Genomic DNA, 24,459 nt, shown 5'->3' on the forward strand with positions numbered 1-24,459 from the left:
TTGTTTGGCTGGGTAAGTGATGGCCCGTAAATCATACATGGTGACTGTCCAGCCAAAAACACAGAGGGCAGCCAGTCAGTTACCTGATACGGGGGAGAATGATAATTTTCTCTCTCAGCACACACCAATCTGGATCTCTTCACTACCCACAAGATAGATCTTGAGCTTAAACAGTTTTGAGATCTCTATATCTGTCAAGTTTAGCTGAAATTGGTCAACAGTTATTGAAAAAGGTGGGAACGAAAGAGCAGAACTTCTTAGAAAAAAAAATAACATGGCCACTGAAACACATTAGCTCTATCTGAACATGTGCAAAATTGTAGTTGGTTAAATTAACAACATTATCATTAAGCATCTATGACTTATATTTATTTTATTCAGTCATTCAAATTGTTTAATCTTTTCTCATGTGCTATTTACTACTAACTCAGATTGCAAATAAACTTCCTAATAATCTTGTTTTATTATTATGAAATGCATTAGCAAATATGCCACCACAATACTGCAGTACCTTTTCTATCTCAAGACAAACTTCCGAGAGACTTAACCAAGTTCAGTAAGTCAGAAGATTTCCTGAACATCACAGCAATATAAATTGAGAAAAATAATTGACTCAACTGTGACAACACAACTTACCTTTTCAACTGTGGATTTAAATGGATTCCACATTAAAATATCCAATTATTATTTTAAGCTTAGTGGCTTAAGGGTAAAAAATGTAGACGCTGTTTCAAGTTTTCCTTATGCTGTTTTAACATATCATTTCTCGACTTTGTTCCTACTGCATAATTCACTACTGTTTTAACAATCTTGGAAGGTAAAGGGGTAAAAGATGGCTAGACAAATCCATAGTTTTCTTAAATTAAAAGGACAGATAGTGCACTTCTTCGGTCTTGAGCCTTTAAGGAATACCACGGATCAAATCAATAAGCCCTGATAGTTTGTGGATCTGTTTGGCTTTGGAAAAGGAGACTGGATGCTTCAGTTTGATCAGCTGTAACAATGTACTTCACTAGAACTTTAGTACCTAGTTTTATCTTCATGCTTACTTCTTGCAAAAATTGATTGCCCCACCACCACTGCACACAAATAAATATTTACTCTCTCATCTACTGCCCTTCACACTTACAACAGCGAAGTCTGTTTACAAAGACACAACAATCTGAAGATTTTGAACCTAAAACCTTCAGTGGTGCCAAGTGACAGGACAAGAGGCAACGGGCACAAATACAGGATGTTCCACCTGAATATAAGGAAAAAATTCTTTACTATAACAGTGGCAGAGCACTGGAACAGGTTGCCCAGAGAGGTTGCGGAGTCTCCTTCTCTGGAGATACTCAAAACCCGCCCGGACACGATCCTGTGCAACATGCTCTAGGTGACCCTGCTTGAGCAGGGAGGTTAGACTGGATGATCTCCAGAGGTCCCTTCCAACCTCAACCATTCTATGATTCTGTTAAAAGGGAACAGGCATTTACCTGTTAAAGTTGAGGAATTTCTCCTTTTGTTTCCCAGGCATTTTACGAGATAGCTTATCTTCAAAGACTGAAGGTGCTTCCTCATCACTATAGATTGAATCATTTTTTAAAATATGGTTTATACCATCTGAAAGACAAGAAGGATTTGTTAGCTTTCCTGGATAGTCTGTATCTCTCTCTCCTGCTCTAATATAGCTTCTAAATCAGTGATAAAACCCACTTAGCTTGTATTTCTCCATTTGAGGGGCACACACTGAATGCTATTTCTGAAAACTTGATCCTACCATAGACCTAAAGAGATTGCACAAGTCTCTACAAAGCTCTCCTGAGTCTCATGTTTTGCAAAAAGTATGTTTCTCTCAGTGAAAACTCATTTTTTTTCCCCTCTAGAACAAAGATAYATGATTATCAGGAACAACTTCTGTAGTTCCTAGACACCCACACAACCCATGAGGCTGTGTATGTCTAGAAGCAGTGTCCCTCAGTAAAAGTATGGGAATTAAGTGAGCATGATGGCTACAAACTCCCATTCATCTGAGGACTGCTGAACCAGGATATATAGATCAACGTGTCTTTAAATAAAGCACCTCAAAGATCACTGAAGGAGATAGAAGACGACAGCACAGAGGGTAAGCAATTACTGATGCCCTAGCCACTCTGCTTTCATGTTGTTAATGGTTTTCTGCCTACTCTACTAATAAAAGTGCTTCTACCAACTCTATTGGTGGTAAAGCTGGTAGGATATTGTCAAGAAATACGATGTATATGATCTCACATGCAAACGTACAGTGCGAGTCACAAACATTTAAATTAAAATGTTATGATGAAAAAATGATGATAAATAAAATAACATTTAACTTAAACCAGCTATGCCAGCATCCCGAAGTTGTTCAATAAAGGAATTAGAAACATTTGTGTAGAGAATTCCCTTGCCTCTGAAGAAATATTTAAATATTTATTCTGAAAGGGAAAGAGGTTCTTTATACTTCAAAACTTAAATTAACTTCTAAAAATGATAAATATTATGCTGGCTACTGTCAGAAGCAAGATGTGTTATCAGATAACATGTCGTTCCCTACTGTAGACAGTGGGTAGTTCACAGCTCTCTCATTTCTCATTTCAGTTTAGAATCCAAAATAAAAACCATGTAAAGTATTCTATATATTCCTAAAATAAAAGTATGCAAATGATAAAATTCTACCATTTAAAAATCCTATCAAGATGGGAAGTTTTGCATATGTTGATTGCACAAATGAGAAGTTTTTGCTTTAGCAGAATTTTAAGAAGTGAATGTTATTGTTGTACCTTGCTGTTGGTCCTTCTTTAGTCCAAGTTCTGCATGAGGAAATACTCTCTGCAGGGCTTCTAAAATTCTCTCTAATGTATTTTCAAGCAGTGGTTTAGAAATGGGTGATAATGCTTGTCCAGGTGAAGCCACAGCCCTCTGTGAAGCTGGTACAGTCTTCTGCATAGCCACAACAAAATCCTTCGCTGTTATTTTAATTGAAGTGATATCTAACTGCAATTTCTCACTGCTTCTGTATATCTGAGGATAGCGTCGGCGCAAGGCACACAGGGCAGCTTCAGCACATATGGATTTAATATCAGCGCCACAGTATCCTAATAAACAAAATACCAAATTGAATGTTTTATCAGTCTCAGGCCACATAGGAAAGTCAAGAACCCAGTTTCTAAAGTGAAACCTATAAAGACTTTGTATGCAGTTCAAAACCAAGTAGTTTAATAGAGAATTTAAAAGGTGTTACTGCACTGCAGAAGAACTTTTTTTTAAATCTGGCCTGCAGCCTGATATCCATATAAATTAGCCTTCTAAGCAAAATGTTTCTCCTGAGAAAGATGCCCAAGAAGCCATCCAGTGTTCTGAGAAACAAACAAACAAAAAAAAAAAATAAAGTAAGAGGGAAGCATCTAACTTTGATCACTACCAGGACCTTCCAGCTGGCTCATAGGCTAATTCTGCAGCAAGGCACAAGAGCTTGGTTACCATCTGATATGAGCTAAAACTCCTCAGGACTCAGTTACATGCAATAACTCATTTCATTTTTGATCTTACCAACACATTTTTCAGCAAGCTCTTCAAGAAACATGTCCAGTGGCTTAGGGGTCCAGTCTCGTGTGTGAATCTTGAGGATCTCTTTTCTAGCCTAGAAAAACAAAGTGATTGCATTATAGTTTGTCTTAAGACAAAAGGCAGGAGCAGAACCCTTCACATTAACAGATTAAGATAAGTGATTATGTTAAACTTTTAGGAATTTTAAAGTTCAATAAATTCACTCCCTACTTTTTAAAGTTTAATGATTCTCAGTTTGTTACCATAAAATCTTTCTGGGGACCTGTACAGGAACAGAAGGTATGTAGAGCTTCTAAAAAAGTAAGTTTCAACAAGTATGAGACCTACTGATCTTGGGGAAAAAAAATTAATAGAAAACTTAGCTGGAAACAGGGGATTTTTCCTCAAAGAAAATTCTCTCAAATTTAGCAAAATGTCATGACGATAGACTCATTGGTTCATCAAATTTGCTTTTCTGTCAGTTCATTCTACAAAGCAGTCCTAGCACTGTTTCAAATTGCTACAATTGCTACAAAGAACAGCAACTATGATTCAAGCTAGTAGGTAGAATGTTAAGTTTTGTCCATTTTTCATCTCTGATCTTAGCCAGAGATTCAGTTAAGTATTTTCTGGTACACAGATTAATTACAGCTGTGATTTCTAGAATTCTTCCACACTAGCTAATCATGTAACAGCTCATATTACCCCCTCTCTTATTCATGAAAGCATATGAAAACTGGAGTCAAACACTTATACTACATATGCTGTTTTGTGCATTTTTACTTGCCTCCAATCCAATAAGCACTTTATCCTTTTCCCAGAAAGTGCCAATTAAAAAGAAAAGAATCAGTGACAGCCAGAACACAGAAGGCACGAAAATTAGTTTCAAATGGAGTTTCTTAGAAAAACCAACAACAAAAAACCCCAAAACAACAACAAAAAAACAAAAAACAAAAAAAAAAACAACTTTTGGTTGCTATATACCCATTTTTTCATTTCTTAGATATCACCAGGGAAATAGAAGCTTTCCAAGCCTTGCCATTGTGCCTCACATCTTCATCCAACTCCCTGTTAATACTAGTAAGAATGTCAGTTCCCAAAGTAGCTACAGTGGCTCCCAGGATTCCCTGCCCAGGAACTATGAAACACAACTGCGTCCCCCACTCTTTCTTAAATGACAAACTGAGAGCGAGAACACCACTAAGCAGACTAAGTAAACATGAATGACTTTGGGAACAGAGAAAAAAAAATGTGCTCCAGCTTAAGTGAAACACCCGATTTTAGCTTTGATCAACTTTATTTGGGGAGAAAGGAGTTCTCTAGTATGTATACCATTTCTTTCATACCAGATCTACCCCCCCCAATATGACAGAGTCTCTCAGGATATTGCTCTTTTGTGCAAGCTGTACAATACTGCATTTCCAACCTAATTGCTCCACGATACTGTGTTGTTACATGGTTTTGTTATAAAGAAAGACTTTGCTGCATGAAAGTTAAGGCTGAATACAAATTCTTACCTCTTTATTCGGCAAGCTGAAAAGAAATTCTCGGTCAAAGCGTCCAGGTCTTCGTAAAGCAGGATCTATAGAATCCAGTCTGTTGGTGGCTCCAATTACAACAATTTCTCCTCTGCTATCTAGGCCATCCATAAGTGCCAGAAGTGTTGATACGATAGAACTAGCAGAAAAATATTATTTTGTTTCACTGATTTAGTAAATTCTGTTACATTTTGCACAACTTTCTTCAATGGTCACTCAAAAAGGGCAAGCTTTTGCTCATAAGATGCTGATTGTGAAAGGACTCATTTTAAGACATATAAAAAATAGATAAGGTAATATAGATGTTATGCTAATATCAAACTTAGTGGGTCTTGAACTATTGTTTGAAGACATGTAAAACTTAGTATATTCAGCTACAAGTTTTCAGGATAATATGTCATATAAACAGTTTGTGGTGGTCTTTTCACAAAGATCATCCAGATTATATGTAGATGCAAAAAATGTAGTACCTATGAATTTGATCTTGTCTACTGGACCGCACAGGCGCAAGACCATCTATTTCATCAAAGAAAATAATGGAAGGCCGCATCTGATAGGCCTAGAACAAAACATGGATACAGGAATACTGACATAAGTAAAACAGTGCTATTCAAAGAGGAAAAGCATGAAAAGCATTATGGTTGAAAAGTCATTGGAACTAGATTTTCAGATCAGTATCAGAGATCTCTATTAATAATAATTAGCTCCCATATCTATCAATAATAATTGAGCTAATGGAGTAATGGACACACRTAACAGAAGACAGCAGACTAGGCCAACCAGTTGTGACTGGGTGAGAGGAAACAAACCATTACAGTAGTTTTTACAGTTATTTGGCAAAAACAGAGAATGGAGTCAGAACTTAATTCTATTACAGGTTCTGGAAGCAAGCTTCCTTTCTGAATTTAAATTATTCTGTGACCGTGTTCTCAGCCTGCATTTGCTTTCCTCTAAAACTAAGTCACTATCTCTTCCAACCTCTTCTGTGTTTTGGTGAGAAAGATCATTGGTTTTAGGAGTTTTTTGGTGTATTTTTACTCTTTCCCAGCACATCTCCAGGATTTCAACTCCCTGATCCAAAGTACAGAGGCACTGAGAAAGGAAACACCAAAATTCCATTTTCAATGGAAGAAACCAACAAAATACAAAAACAGACTTCTCCTTAAAAACGCTCATCACAGAACATTACAGTTACAACTGACAGAACATATTGCATATTTGAACCTCACCTGATCAAATAATAAACGAAGCTGTCGTTCAGATTCTCCTACCCATTTACTTAGGCAATCAGCACCTTTTCTCATAAAAAAGGCTATTCGTCTGTCACCTTGGCTACATTCATTAGCAAGGGCCCGAGCAACCAGTGTCTTTCCAGTCCCTGGGGGACCATAGAATAGACAGCCTCTGTAATAAAGAGATTCACATAGGACAAAATTGTGCAAAAATGCCTATTTCAATCCCCATGTTTAAAGTGAACAACCCTTCCCTCCTAACCAAAAACACTTTATGTACAGAATAACAATAATATCTAAATTGTGAGAAAAGTAAAAACAGGCGGAAGTTTTGTGCTTCTACACAATTTCACATGACAGTAAATAAAATAAACAAAGAAGATAACTCAGATGCACCAAATCTCCAGAAGAGAGTGCAGTGTCCCAGCAGGACAGTTCCAAAACTGCTGATAGACTTCACAAGTGACTACAGCAGAGTTGAGCCAAACAAGAGCAAACTTCTGCAGAGAATCTGGGACTGGACTAAGACAACTTATATCTCACCAGTTTGTTCCTCAATAATACTGCACATTCTTGTTTTCACAAAAGGCAAGATTGATAGTAAAGCATTTCACTCTCCCTTAAAAAGTTTTGAGTTACTGGATTTTGTCTCCTAGACTTTGTGTTGCTGGCAATAAATGGAAGTCTAAAGCTGGGGTGGGGGAGGAGGCATTCTGCATTTCCAGGTAACATTTAAACATCAAATAAAAAACCTAGTATATTACTGTTTAAAAGAGAATGCCAATCAAAATTTTTAAATGTTCTGCAGCTTTATTTTTTTTAATTTTAGTGTTTTTAAAGCTATTGAAAGCAAAGAATTTAAAGTCGTATTTCAACATGGTATGACTGAGTTTTGCTGACTGAGACTACGTAAAGTTAACGATTATATCTGTAGACTTTAAACCCCCCAAAAGGAATGATACACTATGTATGTCTAAAAAAGTTATCCCAACAGTTAGCTATAAATTAAATATTCTATTTCATAACGCAGTGTCAATATGGCTATTTAAGAAGTGGACAAATTTTTAATTTAAACCAAGCATAACTAACACTGCAATGTTCTAGCTGTAAGTCCTAAATATTACAATTGATACCTAGCATTAAAAAAAAAGGGGGAGGGATGAAGGGAGAGGAAGACAGTTGTACTTTCAAGCAACAAATTACAATCAACTTCCGACAGTTGCTTCCTGCTTATAAATTAGACTTGTGCATAAAACACTCAGAAACAAAACAAACACCATCCTACCTTTTAAAACCAAAACACTGAGTATATTGCTGTTTTAAAACACCCGACACTTAGTCTTTAAACATGACAAGGCATTGCTTATATTTTGAACCTACATATAGTCAAGATTTTATACATTTTTAAGAAATTATTTTTTACTATTAAAAAGACCTCAACAATGCCAAATTTTTTGAAGCACAAAAATATACTGTGCCTCAGATTAATATTCTCCCCCAAACAGCTGAATTAGCATTTCTAGTTTTGATATAGTGTATGTTACCTTGGAGGCTGAATTTTGAATCTCTCAAAGACTTCTGGATAAAGCAATGGAAAAATGACCATCTCTTTTAATGCTGAAATGTGGTCAGAAAGACCACCCACACCATCAAATCGTACCTAAAGATAAATTCAACAGAATACATTTCATATGTTAAAGAAAGCTGCAAGCTAGAAAAGATTCTATCAGAAATTATTATATGCCAGCGCAAAGGAAATGTTCAGGGCAATGCTGTGAAGTTCCTTGAGATAAAACTGTAAACGAAGCTGGTTGTAGACAGCACGTTATGGAAAGTTTTCATAAATATTGGAAAAGTCCCACTAACATAACGAGTTTAAAATACTTACTGAACAATCTATTTGCATTGGATCAACATCAGCCAGACTCGCTCCAATTTTCATTCGATCCTTGTGAATTCCCTTTAATTCATCTTTCCGAAAGTTTAGGGGAAGACACCTGATTTGAATTAATGAGAGAGAAAGGCACCTTCTAAATGCAGCTAGATTTTGGTTATTTTTTTGTTTTTAATGTTGGAAAGCAAACATAGAAGACTGTATAAATTTCTATAAACTTCCTGCATAGTTAAAAATTCATTTAAATTGCTATACATTTCATGCCCAAGAGTATATAAAGGAAGGTGGTCACTCCTGATATTAAGGTAATTACTTTTGCAGCTCTCAGCACTTATGAATATCCCATGCCAGTCAACATGGCACATATATAAGATTAAAACCGGTTATTCCATAAGTGGATACTGTGAACAGACCTTCATTTTTGTGATAAAAGAACAACCCTCCCCCCCATACATGCACCCTCTTTAGAAGAGTCTTTGTTTCTACCTTTAAAAGGCTACAGTCTCAGCCTAAGGGGACACTTAAATCACCACGGACTAACATTATGAAAGGCCACCAAACATTCTTCTTTCCCAAACATTGTGCGTAACAAAAAAACAGGTATTTCAAAAACATCTACCTGAAAACATTTGTTAAATAGTTATCAACAAATGCTGTTAAAACACTATTTTAAATAGCAAAAACTCCATCATTTCCTCTATTTTAAATTTTATGCTATAGGAGCTTTCTTTCTAAATAAACTACTGTAAATCAAAAGAGAAGTAGAATTTTACATTAAAAAATTATGTAAGAATTCCCCGACAGCCCCCACATTCCAGTTGCCTAAAAATCCATCAGCCTAAAAATCCAGTTTTAGAGAGCTGAGTTACAATCACCAGTTCCAACAGGTATGATTAAAAATTGCCATAATTTAGAATCTGTACAAGATTAATAAAATAACACTTCACAGTGAGGCAGATGCTACTCCTGTTTATAGTAGATTCCTCCCTTCCCTTGTTCTCTAATTACATTAACCTTCTTAAAGCTCTGTTGCGGCTGCGTTTCCTACGCCTCTCAAAACGCTCTTCATCATCAGATGAGGATGACGAGGAGGAGGATGTGGAATCACTGTTGTGAACTGCATGTCTCCGCCTACAAACATTTAAACAAATAATTAAAGAAAATTAAGACACTATAAATGTCAAAAATCAAGTGAATTTACCTCAGAATTTACTTTGATATCTAAGTTTCCAGTCCATTGCATTTCTTATGAATCTGATTCCAAAGTACATTACATCATTTTCCTCATGATAGCAAAATTCAAATTTTATTAGAGGTAAAAATGCTTATTTTGCAACCAAAATTCATAAACAAATTACTCACTTCTTCCAATCTGACACACACAAAAAAATCAAGTTTCGTAAACATTAACTATTCATTCTGTGAAACATAAACACCTCTAACTTATTTAAAAATTGGTCTTCAAAAAACTGATGCATCTTCTCCCTTCCTAAACTGACTTCTTTTGAGAATGATAAACGAAGCGTGCATATCCAACAATAAATCGCATTCACTGTGCTCTAACTGCTTATAGAATCCAACTCCCCTTGTTATCACTAAGGCAATTAACAGTTTATTTTAAATTGTTCTTGTTTAAGGATAGTTCCATGCAGAAATATCAATTGATTCCAAAAAGAAAGTAGAATAAGTATTTGAGTGATTAAAATATATATACACAGTGTATGTATTCAATTTGTCTTTCATACAGTACACTAGAGCAGTGCAAACTAACTATATTGTTTTAGTGAATACATTTCTCCTGATTTCCACTGAACTTAATATTCAAAGCCGTTACCAAAAAGGGTAGGACAAGTGAAGAGAGAATCCTGAGAGAACTTAAAACTACTTAGTCCCACAATGTTTATGCTTTATGATTTCCCCTAACAGTTCTTTCTCCCTGTCATAGGCAGACCAGATATTTTTGTATGAAGCTTTAAAAGCAAATACAGATCTAACAAAAGTCAGGAACAGCAGGGCCAAGCAGCTTGCCAATGGAAAACAGGATCTCAACCTAAGTTCTCAGACTTCTTTAAAATCATTGCAAACTACAAAATATGCAGTATACAAAATTAAGTATATTATTTAATGCCATATATCATAATTAAACACTGAGATGTAAACTGGATTATTTCTTTAAGCTACAAATTGTATCAACTTCTTTACTTGCACTAATTATAAACCAATTTGTTGAATTTTTTTTCATATAAACAAGGACTTTGTTTCACCCAAATATCAAATTAAAAAGTTGGGTTTTATTAATTTATTTTAATTATGGGACACAAGAGACTTAAAAATCTACTAAAACTTCCAGACAGACTCTAGTTCTAGCTAAATTATCTGTATGTTTTAAGCAAATGATTTCTATACTTCACAATTAAATAGTCTAAGATTTTTGGAGAGGGGGTTCTGGCTTCAAATCCAGAACTGAACAATTTCAGTTACTGAATCTCAGCAAATACCCCCATAATCATCTCATCTCTAATCCCAGAACATTGCACTATAAAAAATAAACGGCTAACAGAAGGTTTTCTTTATACTCTCAGACTATCACAGTAATAATCATATGATTATTCTGTAATTACCACTAATCTGAAAACTCTTTAAAGCACTATTCAGTGATGTGACTAACAGCACTACTGATAAAGAACTATCACTAACCATACACTAACCTGTTAGTTCTTTTGCAGCATGGGCTTTGTGATTGAGCACTCCTGAATGAATATCTTTGTCTGACAGGAGAAGACCGTCCCGAAAAAAAAATCTTACGTTGCCTTGGTTCTATTGAAAGCAAAGAATTTAGAATAGTGATACATCCTCCTTTATGATAAAGCAGGACAGCAAAAGAGGCAGAAAATATGACGTTTCACCCATTTCTAACTCCCCTCCCAAAAAAAAAAGTTTCAAGTGTCTTTTATCAAAGCATAGTAAAAGTGAAACAAACACACAGCTGCTTTCTAAGGAAAACAAAGTCACATGACAGTAAGACTACCGGGTTGGTTTTGCTACTATTCTTTCAAGGATATAAACATTTTTTTTACTTCTTAGTAGAGTTCAGATATGGCTATAGCAAACCTTATTCTGTAAGTCATTGATAAAATAGTACAATGAAAGAAAAGTGTTATTATAAACTAACTACGGAAAGAAACTGAATCATAAGAAGGAGACCTTCTGAAATCACACCATAGCAGTACATTTGTAATATAGCATTGATATCCAGGAGAAACCAACCAATACATATAATAAACGAAAAACAGTAATGAGTATGCAAAGTGGCAAAGAAATATAATGTGCATAGGTACATGCAGGTAATAAATGCAGTGAAATATACTTGCAAAATGAAAGAAATTTAAATAAAAGTTGAGTTTATGTATATGAATCTCATTTATATGCAAGAAATTAGCCCTTAAGAGCAATTTTGCATATAACCTACTTTCCAATGGAGCTTGATAGCGTACAACAGTTTTCCTCTGTCTAAGGTCATAACGCTTTTGAGTATCTTCACCATCTTCATCATCTTGATCTTCACCTTCTTCTGATGATTCTATAATTACAGTATCTCAACATAACTATTAAGTTTACAAAATATCTAACATTAAATCGTTTAAATACTATTATTTCTATTGAATCCAAAATATGCTACACAGATACCTACGGGGTTTACCGTTATCATCATGTCAATGACACATTAGATTTTAAAACCTGCAAAACCAAGAACAACTTATACAAGACAGTCCATAGATTAGAAATCAGTAGAGGAGCATATATAAATATACATACATATTTATATAGCTATTGTTCTGTCTGATCCAAATCACTGGGTGATTTGTCACCAGCCTCAGTGACAGCAACAGGAAGAATTCTGTCATCTTGTTTAGCTAAGAGGCAGCTGCCATGAAAACAGTTATTTCGGAAAGTTATTTCTTGTTATTTTTAGAAAATGTTTCAATGAGTTTGTTTTTAATCCTCTACAGTAGTAAGACTAATTATGGTAATCTAGTTCCAAATCCTAGCTCTGCCACAGATTACATGAGCAACAATAGGCAAGTCACCAGTCTGAACGTTCCCCAACCTGAAAACAGTATCTGATGCATACAGGAAAAGTTTATGTCACTGGCTGCTGTAAAGTAACTTAAATATTTTGGAAGATGGTAACAACATAAGACATTGAGCATAATTATCTAGCAAGCTCTTAATAATACCCTCTCACATTAGTAGCTGGACATCAGGTAAGGAGTGTAAAAGCTCTCTTTACCTACTTACTCACTAAGAGTAATTAAATTTTATTTCTGTGAAAACACTACTTTCTTTCCTTTCCCCAAGTTAGCACTGCTTTCCAAAGGTAAGATAAGTTATGTGGGGTACACAGACAGAGCATGTGGAAATCTGAGAAATGAGTCTGCAGTCACTACCATCCCATCTTTGGGATGTCAACACTTTTATCACTGTCATCAATAAGGCATGAATTTCTATGCTCTTTTGTTCCTCTAATTCCTCCACTTGTTCCACTGATCCCATCCAATCCCCTTTGCACAGAAAAGTGTGTGAGTTTTGGTGTAATGAATCATTCTCTTCTTGCCCACTTCTAATTATAAAAGCATGCTTTAGCTTTCTCTCAATTTGAGATTCTACAGTTTTCACTTTACTCATGTATGAATTGCACCATGCTCTTTTTCCCATTCAACGTAATATAATTTTCGTCAAGTTCCTCCTGCTCAGCTCCCTAAAATCCACACACTTCAACCTATATAACTCCAGTCTCTACACTGATGATTCCTTAGATTAAAACTACTCTTATTAAAATTTTAAGTTAATTTTTCCCAACTAGATCGCCAAACCATTGGCCAACTSTCATTCTGCCTTACTAGTCAAATGCCTCTGGTAGGCTGGACCATGTTTCTTCTTATTAATGTCTTCCCGTACCTTGGTTTCAGTGGGCCACCCTTTCTCTAGCTTCCTCCTGGAACTCCAAATGTTCTGTCACTGTCCAGTGAGGGGTTTGGATCACCAAGGTGAGTGTTTACAAGTCCCAGCCCAGGTCTGAACTAACAATTAAAAATGAGCCACGGACTGTTCTCTGACATGCTAATGACTGAAAGCAAGATTATCCCAGTGCTCATTAACATCTGTTACCGTGACATTTAAACCTTTTTGTAGGTCTTCATTGCCAGTGTTCAAGTTTTATGCAGACTGCATAACACACAAAAAAAAAGATACTGCTTTCACTAGGTATTGCATAAATCATCTCTTATTCAAGTGCTGATCAGCCCAACAACTGCAAAATCTCTTTCTACAGACTTGTCCCACTTGGATCTCTTCAGAAAGCTGCTACAAGGATCATATTCCTAACTTATTGCCTTAATGACAGCTAACATTGTCCTTAAAACCTTCAAGTTTGTTCTGTCACATCAAATACAAAGTTACCATGGTCTTTCATGACTTTACCTCATTCCTTACATTACTTCCTACTGAGTACCAAGATGACAGCTCCTAATTCCAAACAGGCCCTGACAGCAGCTTCCACTGACTATCTGCTAAACAGAAAAATAAGTAACACTATCTTCTCCCCTGCTGATCTTCACGCTTCAGAGAGCTTTCATACACATCTGGCAGCCAACCTTACTTCCTGAAAATTCTTGCTATGCTGCTCAAAACCATGAGAACTGTCATGCTATTGCTGTAGCAAAAGCACTGCTTTTCATTCCGAGTAACAGTGTCCATTTCTTTGTATTCTCACAGGTCTACAGCCATCTGCTGCCTTTTATCTTGTATTTTGTTGTAAGCACTTTGAAAAGGACTTTTTTTTTTTTTTTTCCTCCTGAGTATCTGTTCTGAGCTCAGTCCATTCCAGCCCTGGTATCCATTCCTCTGGCTAGTAACCCTGATGGCAATATAGAATTATGCATAGATGAAAATTATCCAGCAGTTCAGCTTGCTTCAGTTGTTTGAGACAAAACTTTTGGCTAGAATACAGTAAAGAAAATTTGAAGCCAGAACTAACCTACACTCCCATCTTGATTGTCAGCTATTTCTTCATCCGTTCTTTGAATTTCTTTCTTCTTCTTTCCTCGAGAGTACACATCAAGATTTTCCTCATTAAAAGAAACAAGAAAGATCAGGTCACAAATATGGAGAACACCTGACATGCACATACTTGGTGCCTACATAGTAATTTTATCAAGGCACTACATGTACACACAAGATTCAATTAACGTACAGTTCTCCTACACAGAAAACAATTGAGGATTAATGGAATACAACCATCTATTTTTTTTTTTTTAAACCTATTATCACAAGAGATGCATACTATTTCAGTGCACCTCCTTCAGTCTAATGCATATGAGAAAGTGGAACATGTTTTAACATAAGAGGAAAATTATAATTTTAAATTTAGTTCATGGTCTAATTTGCCTCTAACACTTTTATTCACAGCCAGGAAATGTTCAAGAAGYGATCAGCAAAGCAAAAACAGGACATCCAGAGAGATTAACTATCCCAATCTATCAGYCATTTTTAACTCAGTGTTTTCAACACTGAGTTAAAACATGAAAATGGAGAGCAGTACTACCTTCAGGTGTCGCCCAGGCAGAGAAAATGTCATTCTGGCACCCAGGATTAGAAGCAAAAATTTTTGCTCTTAACTGGGGCTTAGTAAATGTGGAAATTGCTGCAAATTTACCCAGATGCAAAAATGAGTGTATCAGCTAATCATAGATCCAACATTGCAGCAGAACCATAGAAAAAGCAATATTTTCCTAGCACACAGAAGAATTCACGTTGGCATTTGCGAGATATCGTATAAAGCATTGTGGATAATTCTGCTCTATTTGAAAAAATGAATTTGGATCTAAACAGAAATCTACAAAGGCAAGCTATAAAGTTGCTCAAAAATTGAAGGGCCTATCATATGGGGGCAGGTTTAGCTCAGTTGGTTTGAATGTGGTACTGCTAATGCCAAGGTCATGGGTTCAATCCCCGTATGGGCTATGCTGAGGGTTGGACTTAGATCATCTCCAGAGGTGCCTTCCAACCTTACCATTCTATGATTCTGTGATTCCAAAGGACCCTAGAAGAATTTAATTTAACAGTGCAAAAGTAAGAGGAAACATGATTGCTGTATATAACTACTTTAACAGAAGTTCTTCTAGGGACAGAGAACCACTTAAGCTCACAGGCAATGCTGGCACAGGAACAAATATACACAAAGCAGCTACCAATAAATCCAGTTCAGAAATTAAAAGGCTTTGAATCCATGAACAGGAAATTCTGAAAGTGGCTCTTAATCGAGGGAATATACTAAAACTGAGTTTAAGTCAACTTATGAAAACATCTATATGATATAGTTGCCTGTAACAGATGATTAAACTACATGACACAAGATTCTTTATGAGGTGAGGAGATATCAAGAAAAAATACAGGTAAACAGGAATTAAAGCTTGAGCCACACTGACAGACACACGAAGGCATTATATAGTGTCTTTTTATAGCCTGTAGACTAACCAAACTTTCCAAACAAATATCTTTTTTTTTTTTTGCATGCTCAGAAATGTAACTTGGAAACTTAGGATAAACGGACAAACAGCTTAATTGTGCTTATATGATAAAAGGTATCGGGCAGCCTTTTTGCATATTTAATCTCCAGTCAGAGCTTTTAGTAAGTTTTAGTATGTTTTGAAGTGAAAATCCAAGTCCTGAAACGGATGCTTATAACCAGTATGTCCATTCAAAAATCACAATAAGGCAATTTAAGAAGTGTGGCATAAGATGTACATGTTGGCATCTTAGTACTGTTTCACATTTTCTAAAGATAATATTTCCGCCACTCTCAGAAAATTTTGTAAGTCGTAATTCAATAGTTAAAAAAAAAAAAAAGATTTAGACTGGCAGTATTCATTGGAGTAAATTATTTCAGCTAAATTAAAAATGCAACTAAATCATTTTCCTATTTGAAACACATTACTTATACAAAAATAAGGAAATAAATGAATATTTACTTCTTCTGCATCATTGAACACTCCAAGGTCTTCCAAGTCCATCATTCGGCGTCTACGCATCTTCTTCATGTCATCCATTTTTTGTAATACTGCTTCTGCAGTACTAAGATAAAAACTTGACATATAAGACCAAAGACAGGCAAGTACAAAAAGTACTTAAAACAGAAAATATATTCAATATGGCATTTTAATATGTTATCCGCAAAACAGTGTCAAATTGATACTTACTTTTTAAGTACTAATTAAAAATTAGGTCAAATGTTTACTTTTTCATGGCCAGGTTTTAGAACAAGCACGTAAGGATTTGTAATCACACACTGTATTAAGGTTTATTTTCCCTATTTCTCAGCACAGAGAAAAAAAATCTATTTAAGTAGGAGAAAAATAAAATTTCTGAAGACCATAGTACAACATTAGAAAGAAATTATAGTAGTTTTTAATAGTACTTTTAAGTTACTCTGCATGAGAGCATTAAGTCATTTTAAGTTAACAGTCTTCCTCCGACGAAAAGACTGCTTATTCTTCTCTTTAACTGTAATCTAAACTTCTTGTTTTTCCTGATTACATATGCTACAAAGGCCACCTCTACCATTATCACACTTTGCAGATCTTATAGAAAATAACCCTAATCTGGGCTTCACAAAAGTCACCTGGAGAAGTAAGCCACAGACAAAAATGCGGAAAGTTAGGATTGCTTCAGTTTGCCCATGTTCCTCAGGATCTTAACCAGCATAAGAACCATATATATTTTGTAAGCATGAAACAGAAGCTCATTAAAAATAAAGAAGCTTCTGCTACTAAGAAAACTGCTGAAGACAGCAAGTTAAACCTACTGAAAGTCACAACATAAAGGAATCATTTTCGTTCATAATACCAAAAGCATTGAACCCATATACAAAGCATGACTATGAAGTCTTTCATCAAACAACAATCACAAAACTAAAACAGCAAAGACAAATTAAACATTAGCTGTGTCCAAATTCTTTAGACATGGAAACACCTTCAGAATTCATCCTCTCACAGACATTCTCAGTCCTGGAAGACTTAAAAAGCTGTGACTATTTATTTCCAAAACACTCAAGGTTAAACCATCTTGGCTGTACAAAAAAAAAAAGAAAAAGAAAAGAAAAAAAATACATTTATGCTAATTAAGGAGAAATCTGTGTAGGCAGAGGAAAAGGAGGAGACTGTTATCTGACAAGGAACAAAGGTCCTAACACCGCAATCAACAACAGAAGGGTAACAAGGATGGGAATGTGTTGCTTGTGAGCAAACATCCTGAAATTCCACATTGTGCAACCCTGACAGAACTGTGTTATGGAGGCACCTGGAGCCCAGCAGTTACCAGCAAGGACAAGTGACATACAAGGAATTATCAGCCTACCCATTTAATACATTTAGCTCTTGCTGCCAGGAATAACAGGATATCTTTACGTTGCCAAAAGGAGGAGAGTGCCTATCCAAATACGTCACTGTACAAAGGCTTGCTGATACGGATTATTTTAGTAATTTCGCAAGACAATGAAAAACACACTTACTTTGTTATAAGTTTATCAAATAAAACAGATTGGTTTGTAGTAGTGTAACGACTTCGTCTAAGTCTGCAACTTCGACGGACTTCCAAATCCCCATTTTCTTCATGGATTTCTTCTGTAGCTTTTGCATCAGCTCTGGTCTTCAGCGATCTGGTGACTAAAATACATTAATATATAAAATATCTTGAGACTGTAAAGATGTCATTCCTTTTATTTCATCATTGCTCTAGTAAATTATGTAAACAAAATTCAAAACGGGTTGAGTTTTTGTTTAAATACTTAATCAGAGGTTATTGTTACAGCCACAGCATTCTACTTAAGTTAGTTTAAACATACAGAACTATAAATGTCTGTGTAAAAGTATGACTCGCACAAGAACTTTTTAATAGACAGAAAACAAGTCCGATCAAAACAAACATGGTATTTTTCTTTCATGAATAAAGAAAGTTACTCTAGTTACATATTTTTGGAAAAGTAAGAATAATAAATATCTCTCTCCGAGCTGTTTTTACTCCTTTGATACAAAATAGAACCTATTAGTGTTTAAAGACATTGTTTACACGGAAATCTCTTAAGATATATTCAGTTTTAGCATCTTGTTTAGGGAGGTATCACTTTCAGTTTCTGCATGACACAAAAACTCAAGAAGATAAGAATTATCTCAAGATAAACACCTAAATACTGTAAAGCACACTTAGAGCTTGCTTTAAAAAATATCTGCCCATTATTTACCATTCAGCATCCTTTGCCCCAGGTTCCAGTTACACTAAGAGTTAACAGACAGAGGACAGTCAGAAAGTAACAGCTATATTACGTTGCTATTATAAACATACTTATGACTTGACCTCATTCGTACTAACTGTATTTATTAAACGCAAACTCAGTTTTAACAATTTACATTAAATAATTAGAAGTTGAATTACAACCCCTTCAAGTGTATTTTGGGCACCTTCACCCAGTTCAGCTCATAATTGATGGACTCTGCCTAGAACTAACAGGCCTGTCAGCTGTCAGCAAGAAGCCTTACAGCACCAAAGGTGCTTATTCAGCACTGGATTTGGTTCCAGCTTAAACCTCTGAACATCAGTGAAACCTTCCAAACTTTCAATGGATTTGTGCATCTGATGTCTGAATGCTATTTAACTTGCAATATATTACAGCTCATAATACTGCAGTATTTTCTCCTTTTCGCATGAGCAATTTTCAGTTACTTTGTGTCCTGCAGACTCCAGAAAATTCACGTAACAGAGAAACCTAAGATAAGGACTAGATTCTCTAGTGCCTAAGAACAGATCAGAATTCATAGAAACTCCCCACGCTCTCAAAGGAATAGTAACAATCCTCCTACTTGCATCTTCTTCTGTTCATTATATCTGTAGGAAATTTACAGGTTAAGTGAAATAGACAGTGTGACTAAATGCAATCCTCATTTAGAAACCAGGCTAAAAGGGGATCCTTTAGGGTTACTGCTACTTACCTTCTTTACAGTCTTCAGGTTTTTCATCTGCTTTCAGTTTTGCTGATCGCCTACATAAAGAAAGTGGATGGGGGAGAGAAGGAAGAAAAGAATCACTGCATTAGTTTCCTCAAAAGTAGGGAACTTCACCCTGTTTCAAATCTAATGCTCCAGTTTAGGCAGAGAAAAGCCTATAGACCACAAGGAAGAATTAGAATCCAATTTGCTGTGTACCGTATGTACACAGGTCTGTATATGCTTTTCCAAACTTAGTAACTTTGAAGTCTCAATAATGTAGATAATATTTTAGCAATCAAGTAGAAGAGAGATCTCAGAAGAGCCTGAAAAAGATATAAGATTTTTATACAAGCAGAAGACCTTCATTGAGAAAAGTCACTTCAGTTCTAAGGTACTGATTTTAAAGTTAATGTAATCACATTCCCCTGTAGATTTTTAGCTGCAGATTTAGCAAGACACAGCTCATTGTGTATGTTATTACACTTCCTTTTCAACCTACAAACTGACTAGACATAGGAAACACAGAAATACATTACCTGGTAAAGTGTCTTCCATTGACATTTTCACTTAGTATTTCCATGCTTTTGTCAAAGCTAGAATCTGAAGAGGGTGGAATGCTTTTTCTCATTGATCTTAAACAATGCCCATTGAAACATTCAATTTTGCCTGAAGAAAATTCCTAAGAAAAGAAGGAAATTCAAACATATTTATCTGAATCATGTATGTTCAGCTAAGACGGAAATTCTGCCTTATTGATGCACTGCCTTATTGAGAGTTCTAAAACTCTCCTGACTAATAATGGGGTAACAACTGGTAAATCTTGACCCACTCTGAACGTACAAGTAGCTTTCAGAAAAAATACATTAAAAAAAGAAAAAGCTTTCAAAGCTAATGCTTCCCCCTCAGCTTTTCTTGTAGACTACCAACCCTTAATATTCTTAGAAAAAAAATCACCACACACTTTTGCCTGTAACAAAATTATTTTTTAAAAAATCTCAAACTTATTCATGAAGACGCCATCTTCTATTCCAAAATAACTGGTTCATAGGGACAGTAAAGCTTGACGTCCTATACCGTAGAACTGAAATCTCCATAGGATTTTTCTGTTGTGTCCCTTTTATGATAGCATTCAGAGGGACAGAAATTTTTTCTTCGTAAGTACTGCATTTATCCACAGGAAACCAAAAGGGAACTTAAGATACCAACATGTCATGCCACAGTAACCTCTCTTTTTCATAATATTTAAGGAACTGCTGAAAAGTCTCATATCCCTTCCTATACATATTGATTATGAGCTCTGTCCACCCACAAAGAAAGAAATAAGCAAGACTCATCATCATATCAAAGTCTGTAACACTTATTCCTGTTGGTCTTGTTCATATTGCTATTTTTAAAAGAAGGATGAGTACTAATATTTTTACTACACGAGGAAAGCTGTGGTGATCTTAAGGAGGGACCTGTACAGTTTACAAAATGAARTTCCAAATAAAACTCACTCTGAAAAAGGTAGAAAATAGACAAGATTCTTGGGAGGCGGATACTAAGAGGTACTTCGATTAAAACTTGATCAAGATCATGACAGAAGAATGAACACACCAGGACAGGAGCTACAAAATTTAGTTAGAGAAAGTAATGGTAGCTGCACAGGTTCTTCGCAGTGTAACGTAGTGACAGCTGCTAAAATAGACTGCTCAAGAGTCAACCCTGAACCATAGGCCCAGGCAATCCTGTGGGCATCTCGCATTTTTCCTTTTCAGGGAACTTTGAACAAGTTGTCTCCATGTTCAACTTGAACTTCTAGTGATAAGACAGGACTTTTCACATGAAGGATTTTTATCATCTTCAAAATAAGTGATGAAGGAAGGAAGCCTTCCTGCCCTCTGTTCTCCTACCTGATGCAATTAACACACACTCAGGACATGCATAATACATAACCATCTATGAAGTTAGACTCCAAATTTGGGAGCCAGAATATCTAGCTTACTTAAACACCAAGATATGCAAGTTTTAACTACTGCTTTGGATATTTCTCCTTCATTGATCTAGAAGTAAATATTCCTTGGGAGAAGTCTTAACAATCTGAAAAATTTACARTACAAGTGAAAAGATGATAGCAATAAAATACACTTCTTCAAATCTCTGGGCGAAATCTCAGACTAAAAGAAGAGCACTTAGAAAATGTCACTATACAGGTTAGAAAAAGCAGTATAATGACTTGGGAGATGTTTCTATGTGTTCTTACGTATTTTTTTAGATGAAGCTTCTTCAATGTCCACAATACAATTGCTTGTTATACTCTATCTTCTGTGCTGTCTTCATCTTCACTCAAATTAAAAGGATATAGCCAAAGAAGAAACAATGAATATTGCTAACTCTGACTGTCCTCCATTCATATGAATGGCATCCCATTTTAATGGGACTGCAAACACCAAGAACATCAGGGCAATTGCAGCAAGCTGTCAGCACAGCAGCAGAAACTAGGTTTTATCAGATCAGGCTGGGGAGGATGGGAGGGAGGAAAAAAAAAAGAAAGAAAAAGAAAAAAAAGCACTCAAGAAGTGAATAGAAGAATAAAGCTAAACTCAAAACATAAGGAAACTGAAGGAAGGGATTTTGAAAAGTATTTTTAATTTTGAAAACAGCTGTTACTTTCCTTATGCCACATGAAGTAATTAACAATTGTTTCTAAAAAGTCTTTTTAAAAAAAACTGCATTTAGCTATCTTCTATCTCTAAGGAAGTAAACAATACATCAAAGTGCCATCAGAGCAGATAAATATGCTTAGACTACAAGGCTGTGAACTCTGGTGCTAAAGTCCCTATATATAGGGGTCAAGGAAGACTCAGTCTGGACAAGGGCAAGTTTCTGCCTGTTCTAGACAAAAGGGAACTCTGGAGCACACAGGCAGCAAGTACAGGTCACCGTCTGGCCTGGGTAATTACATCAGGGTTAAAACCTGCAGATACACAGCTTCCAAAGGGTACAGTCATCTGTGCTCTCCCTTGGGACTGGAAACAGGAGAGAAGATAACCCATCAGATTCCTGTTCAGTGTCAGTTTAGAGTCCTTCTACCATATGCAGTATACCCTATAAGGATGAAATAAACTGAACAGCTAGAGCTAAACAGCTTGCTGATATCATAAAACCTGCAAGAGCTACCCTGATATGGTCTTTGCACATCAACAAGTTATCGAAGAGAAATTAAGACTTTTGAACTTGCAGCTAAGACCAGGATTGTAATCTTTGTGATCTAGGGCAATCCTGCTTTGCTTCTGCAATTAGAACACTCCAGTAAAGCCCAATGGATCTACACAAAGCAAAAACGATTCCATGCCTTGAAACGTAGGAAAGATCTGCAAAAAAGAAGAAGAAAAAAAAAGAAAAAAAGAAAAAAAGAAAAATCTTACAACCAACTGTAATGATCAGTAATGATTCTGCTTTGGTATCAGTAAAAGTTTACATTTAACTTCCTCATTCCTGTTCTCCTTACTGAAAACGTTTGAGAACCATTTCTAGCATACACTGCAAAAGCAAAGTAGCAATCTTTAAGCAGATTCCGTATCTGGTTACAAAGAAAAAAATACCACAAGAATTTCTTCTTTTCTAGTTCAGTCGCCTTGAAAAGAAAAAGCCTGAATCCAAACAACTAAAAATCCTGGAATAGCTCTGCTATAAGGAAACCAAGAGACCACAACAAGCATCACTTCAAGGCAGGGCTCCCCTGAAGAGCAGAGTAAAGTTTTGACTTGGACCCGGTCTGCCCTTAGTTGCCATGGAAATGCAGAACATCCCACTGAGAATAGCATGACTTGGAAAGAACATGGAAGACTTGTAGCTTTTGAGAGCTACATTAAAAAAAACAATAAAATTTTCAAAGTGAAATTGTTCACTTATGAACAGTAACAACATAGATACAGATGGCATGGAATACTTAATCTCCTTCTGAATCATGCAAGTTGACATTTCACTCCTAGGGTTCTTCTCCTTAGGTTATTAAAAAAGTAAGTAGAATTTTAACCATTTTTGGTTATGCAAACAAGTGCTTTAATTAAGTACAAAGTACAAACCCTGTTTTCTAAACACAGTTTTGCTTTAGAAGTATCCAAAGTAGTAGATACATCCATTTCACTAGAGCGCATGTCACAGCCATTTCTGTTATTCAGCTAGCATGTTGTTAAAGATAAAATATGTGTTGTGTCATACTTCATTTTATTATTTTTGATGCATATATGCCATCAAAACAATAAGAACTGTCCTTATAAATGTTACCTCGATTATCTTAAAGTAAAAAGGTGTTAAAGATTTTTTTTTAAGTAACAAAATTTAATCAAAATAAACTGYGAACAAGAAACTAAGGCAGCATACTAAATTATAAGGGGATGCAAAAACGCTTTAGAGTATTTTCACAGGGCTGCAGGCAACCAAATTACTGTCTTTTGGCAAGCTATCACTAGTTTCCCAGGCCAGCCATTGATTGTATCAAGTTTCCCTCCTTGCAAAGCAAAAATATATCAATATTGGTGACTGAAGCTAAAACATTTTGCATTCAGATGATGCAGAGAGCAGTCCTTACTGTGGTTCCAGACAAGCAGTAACTTTTTCACACACGGTTACTCAATCGTTATAGAAACTTACCTTAAGCACTCCCCCCCGCCCCCCACCTTTTTATGCAACACCTCTCTCTGGTGTTTCTACACTGTCCGCACAGCGGAAGAGCTCTACTTTTACCATCGGTAAAGAGGGCGGGATGATAAACCCGGTTAGCTCTGGGGGGGACCCGCACAAGGCAGCCGCAGGGTAAAAGARCTGTTTTACACGGCCTACACGCAGAGCCGAGCGCCCGTCTGCTCCCGGCCGCAGGGGCGACGCCGGGGCCTCGACTGCTCCCCTCCCCTCAACGGCTCCCGCAAGCTCAAGGCCTCCCCGCTGCAACTCCCTCAGCCGCGGGCCACCAACGCCCTCCTCGGCCTGCCGCGGCCCAGCCAACRGCCACCGCCATCCGGGCGCCCCCGCCCGCCCGAGGCCTGCCCCCCGCCGCGCTCTTCCCCTTCCCTCCCTCCCCGACCCGCGCACTCACCGCCTCCGCCGCTCTCGCCGCCCCGCCGGCGCCCTTGGGCCCGGCGGCGGCTGAGGCGGCCCCCGAGCGCGTCCAGACGCGGCGGCCGCCGAGCGGGGGAGACTCCAGCGAGAGGAACTCGGAGCTGGAG

At 36.6% G+C, this 24,459-nt stretch overlaps 1 protein-coding gene across 1 annotated transcript in view; it reads right to left on the minus strand.

The window, feature by feature from the left end:
- ATAD2 (ATPase family AAA domain containing 2) overlaps positions 1-24,453 on the minus strand; it is a 38,494-nt gene extending 14,041 nt beyond the window's left edge. The window contains exons 1-17 of the mRNA XM_085315267.1: positions 24,330-24,453; positions 19,789-19,931; positions 19,256-19,305; positions 17,782-17,935; positions 16,244-16,346; positions 14,251-14,341; positions 11,683-11,793; positions 10,922-11,030; positions 9,228-9,344; positions 8,208-8,316; positions 7,864-7,979; positions 6,317-6,491; positions 5,558-5,646; positions 5,067-5,226; positions 3,553-3,643; positions 2,784-3,098; positions 1,479-1,605 (exon numbers count right to left, since the gene is read on the minus strand). Coding sequence (XP_085171393.1) covers positions 1,479-1,605; positions 2,784-3,098; positions 3,553-3,643; positions 5,067-5,226; positions 5,558-5,646; positions 6,317-6,491; positions 7,864-7,979; positions 8,208-8,316; positions 9,228-9,344; positions 10,922-11,030; positions 11,683-11,793; positions 14,251-14,341; positions 16,244-16,346; positions 17,782-17,935; positions 19,256-19,305; positions 19,789-19,880 — 2,009 coding nt within the window. The 5' untranslated portion in view covers positions 19,881-19,931; positions 24,330-24,453. The remainder of the gene's footprint in view (positions 1-1,478; positions 1,606-2,783; positions 3,099-3,552; positions 3,644-5,066; positions 5,227-5,557; positions 5,647-6,316; positions 6,492-7,863; positions 7,980-8,207; positions 8,317-9,227; positions 9,345-10,921; positions 11,031-11,682; positions 11,794-14,250; positions 14,342-16,243; positions 16,347-17,781; positions 17,936-19,255; positions 19,306-19,788; positions 19,932-24,329) is intronic.
- Positions 24,454-24,459: the final 6 nt, after the last annotated feature.

Source organism: Rhea americana, unplaced genomic scaffold (genome assembly GCF_003343005.1).
Source record: "Rhea americana isolate MKP2758 unplaced genomic scaffold, rheAme1 scaffold_0, whole genome shotgun sequence".
Classification (NCBI taxonomy): Eukaryota; Metazoa; Chordata; class Aves; order Rheiformes; family Rheidae; genus Rhea; species Rhea americana.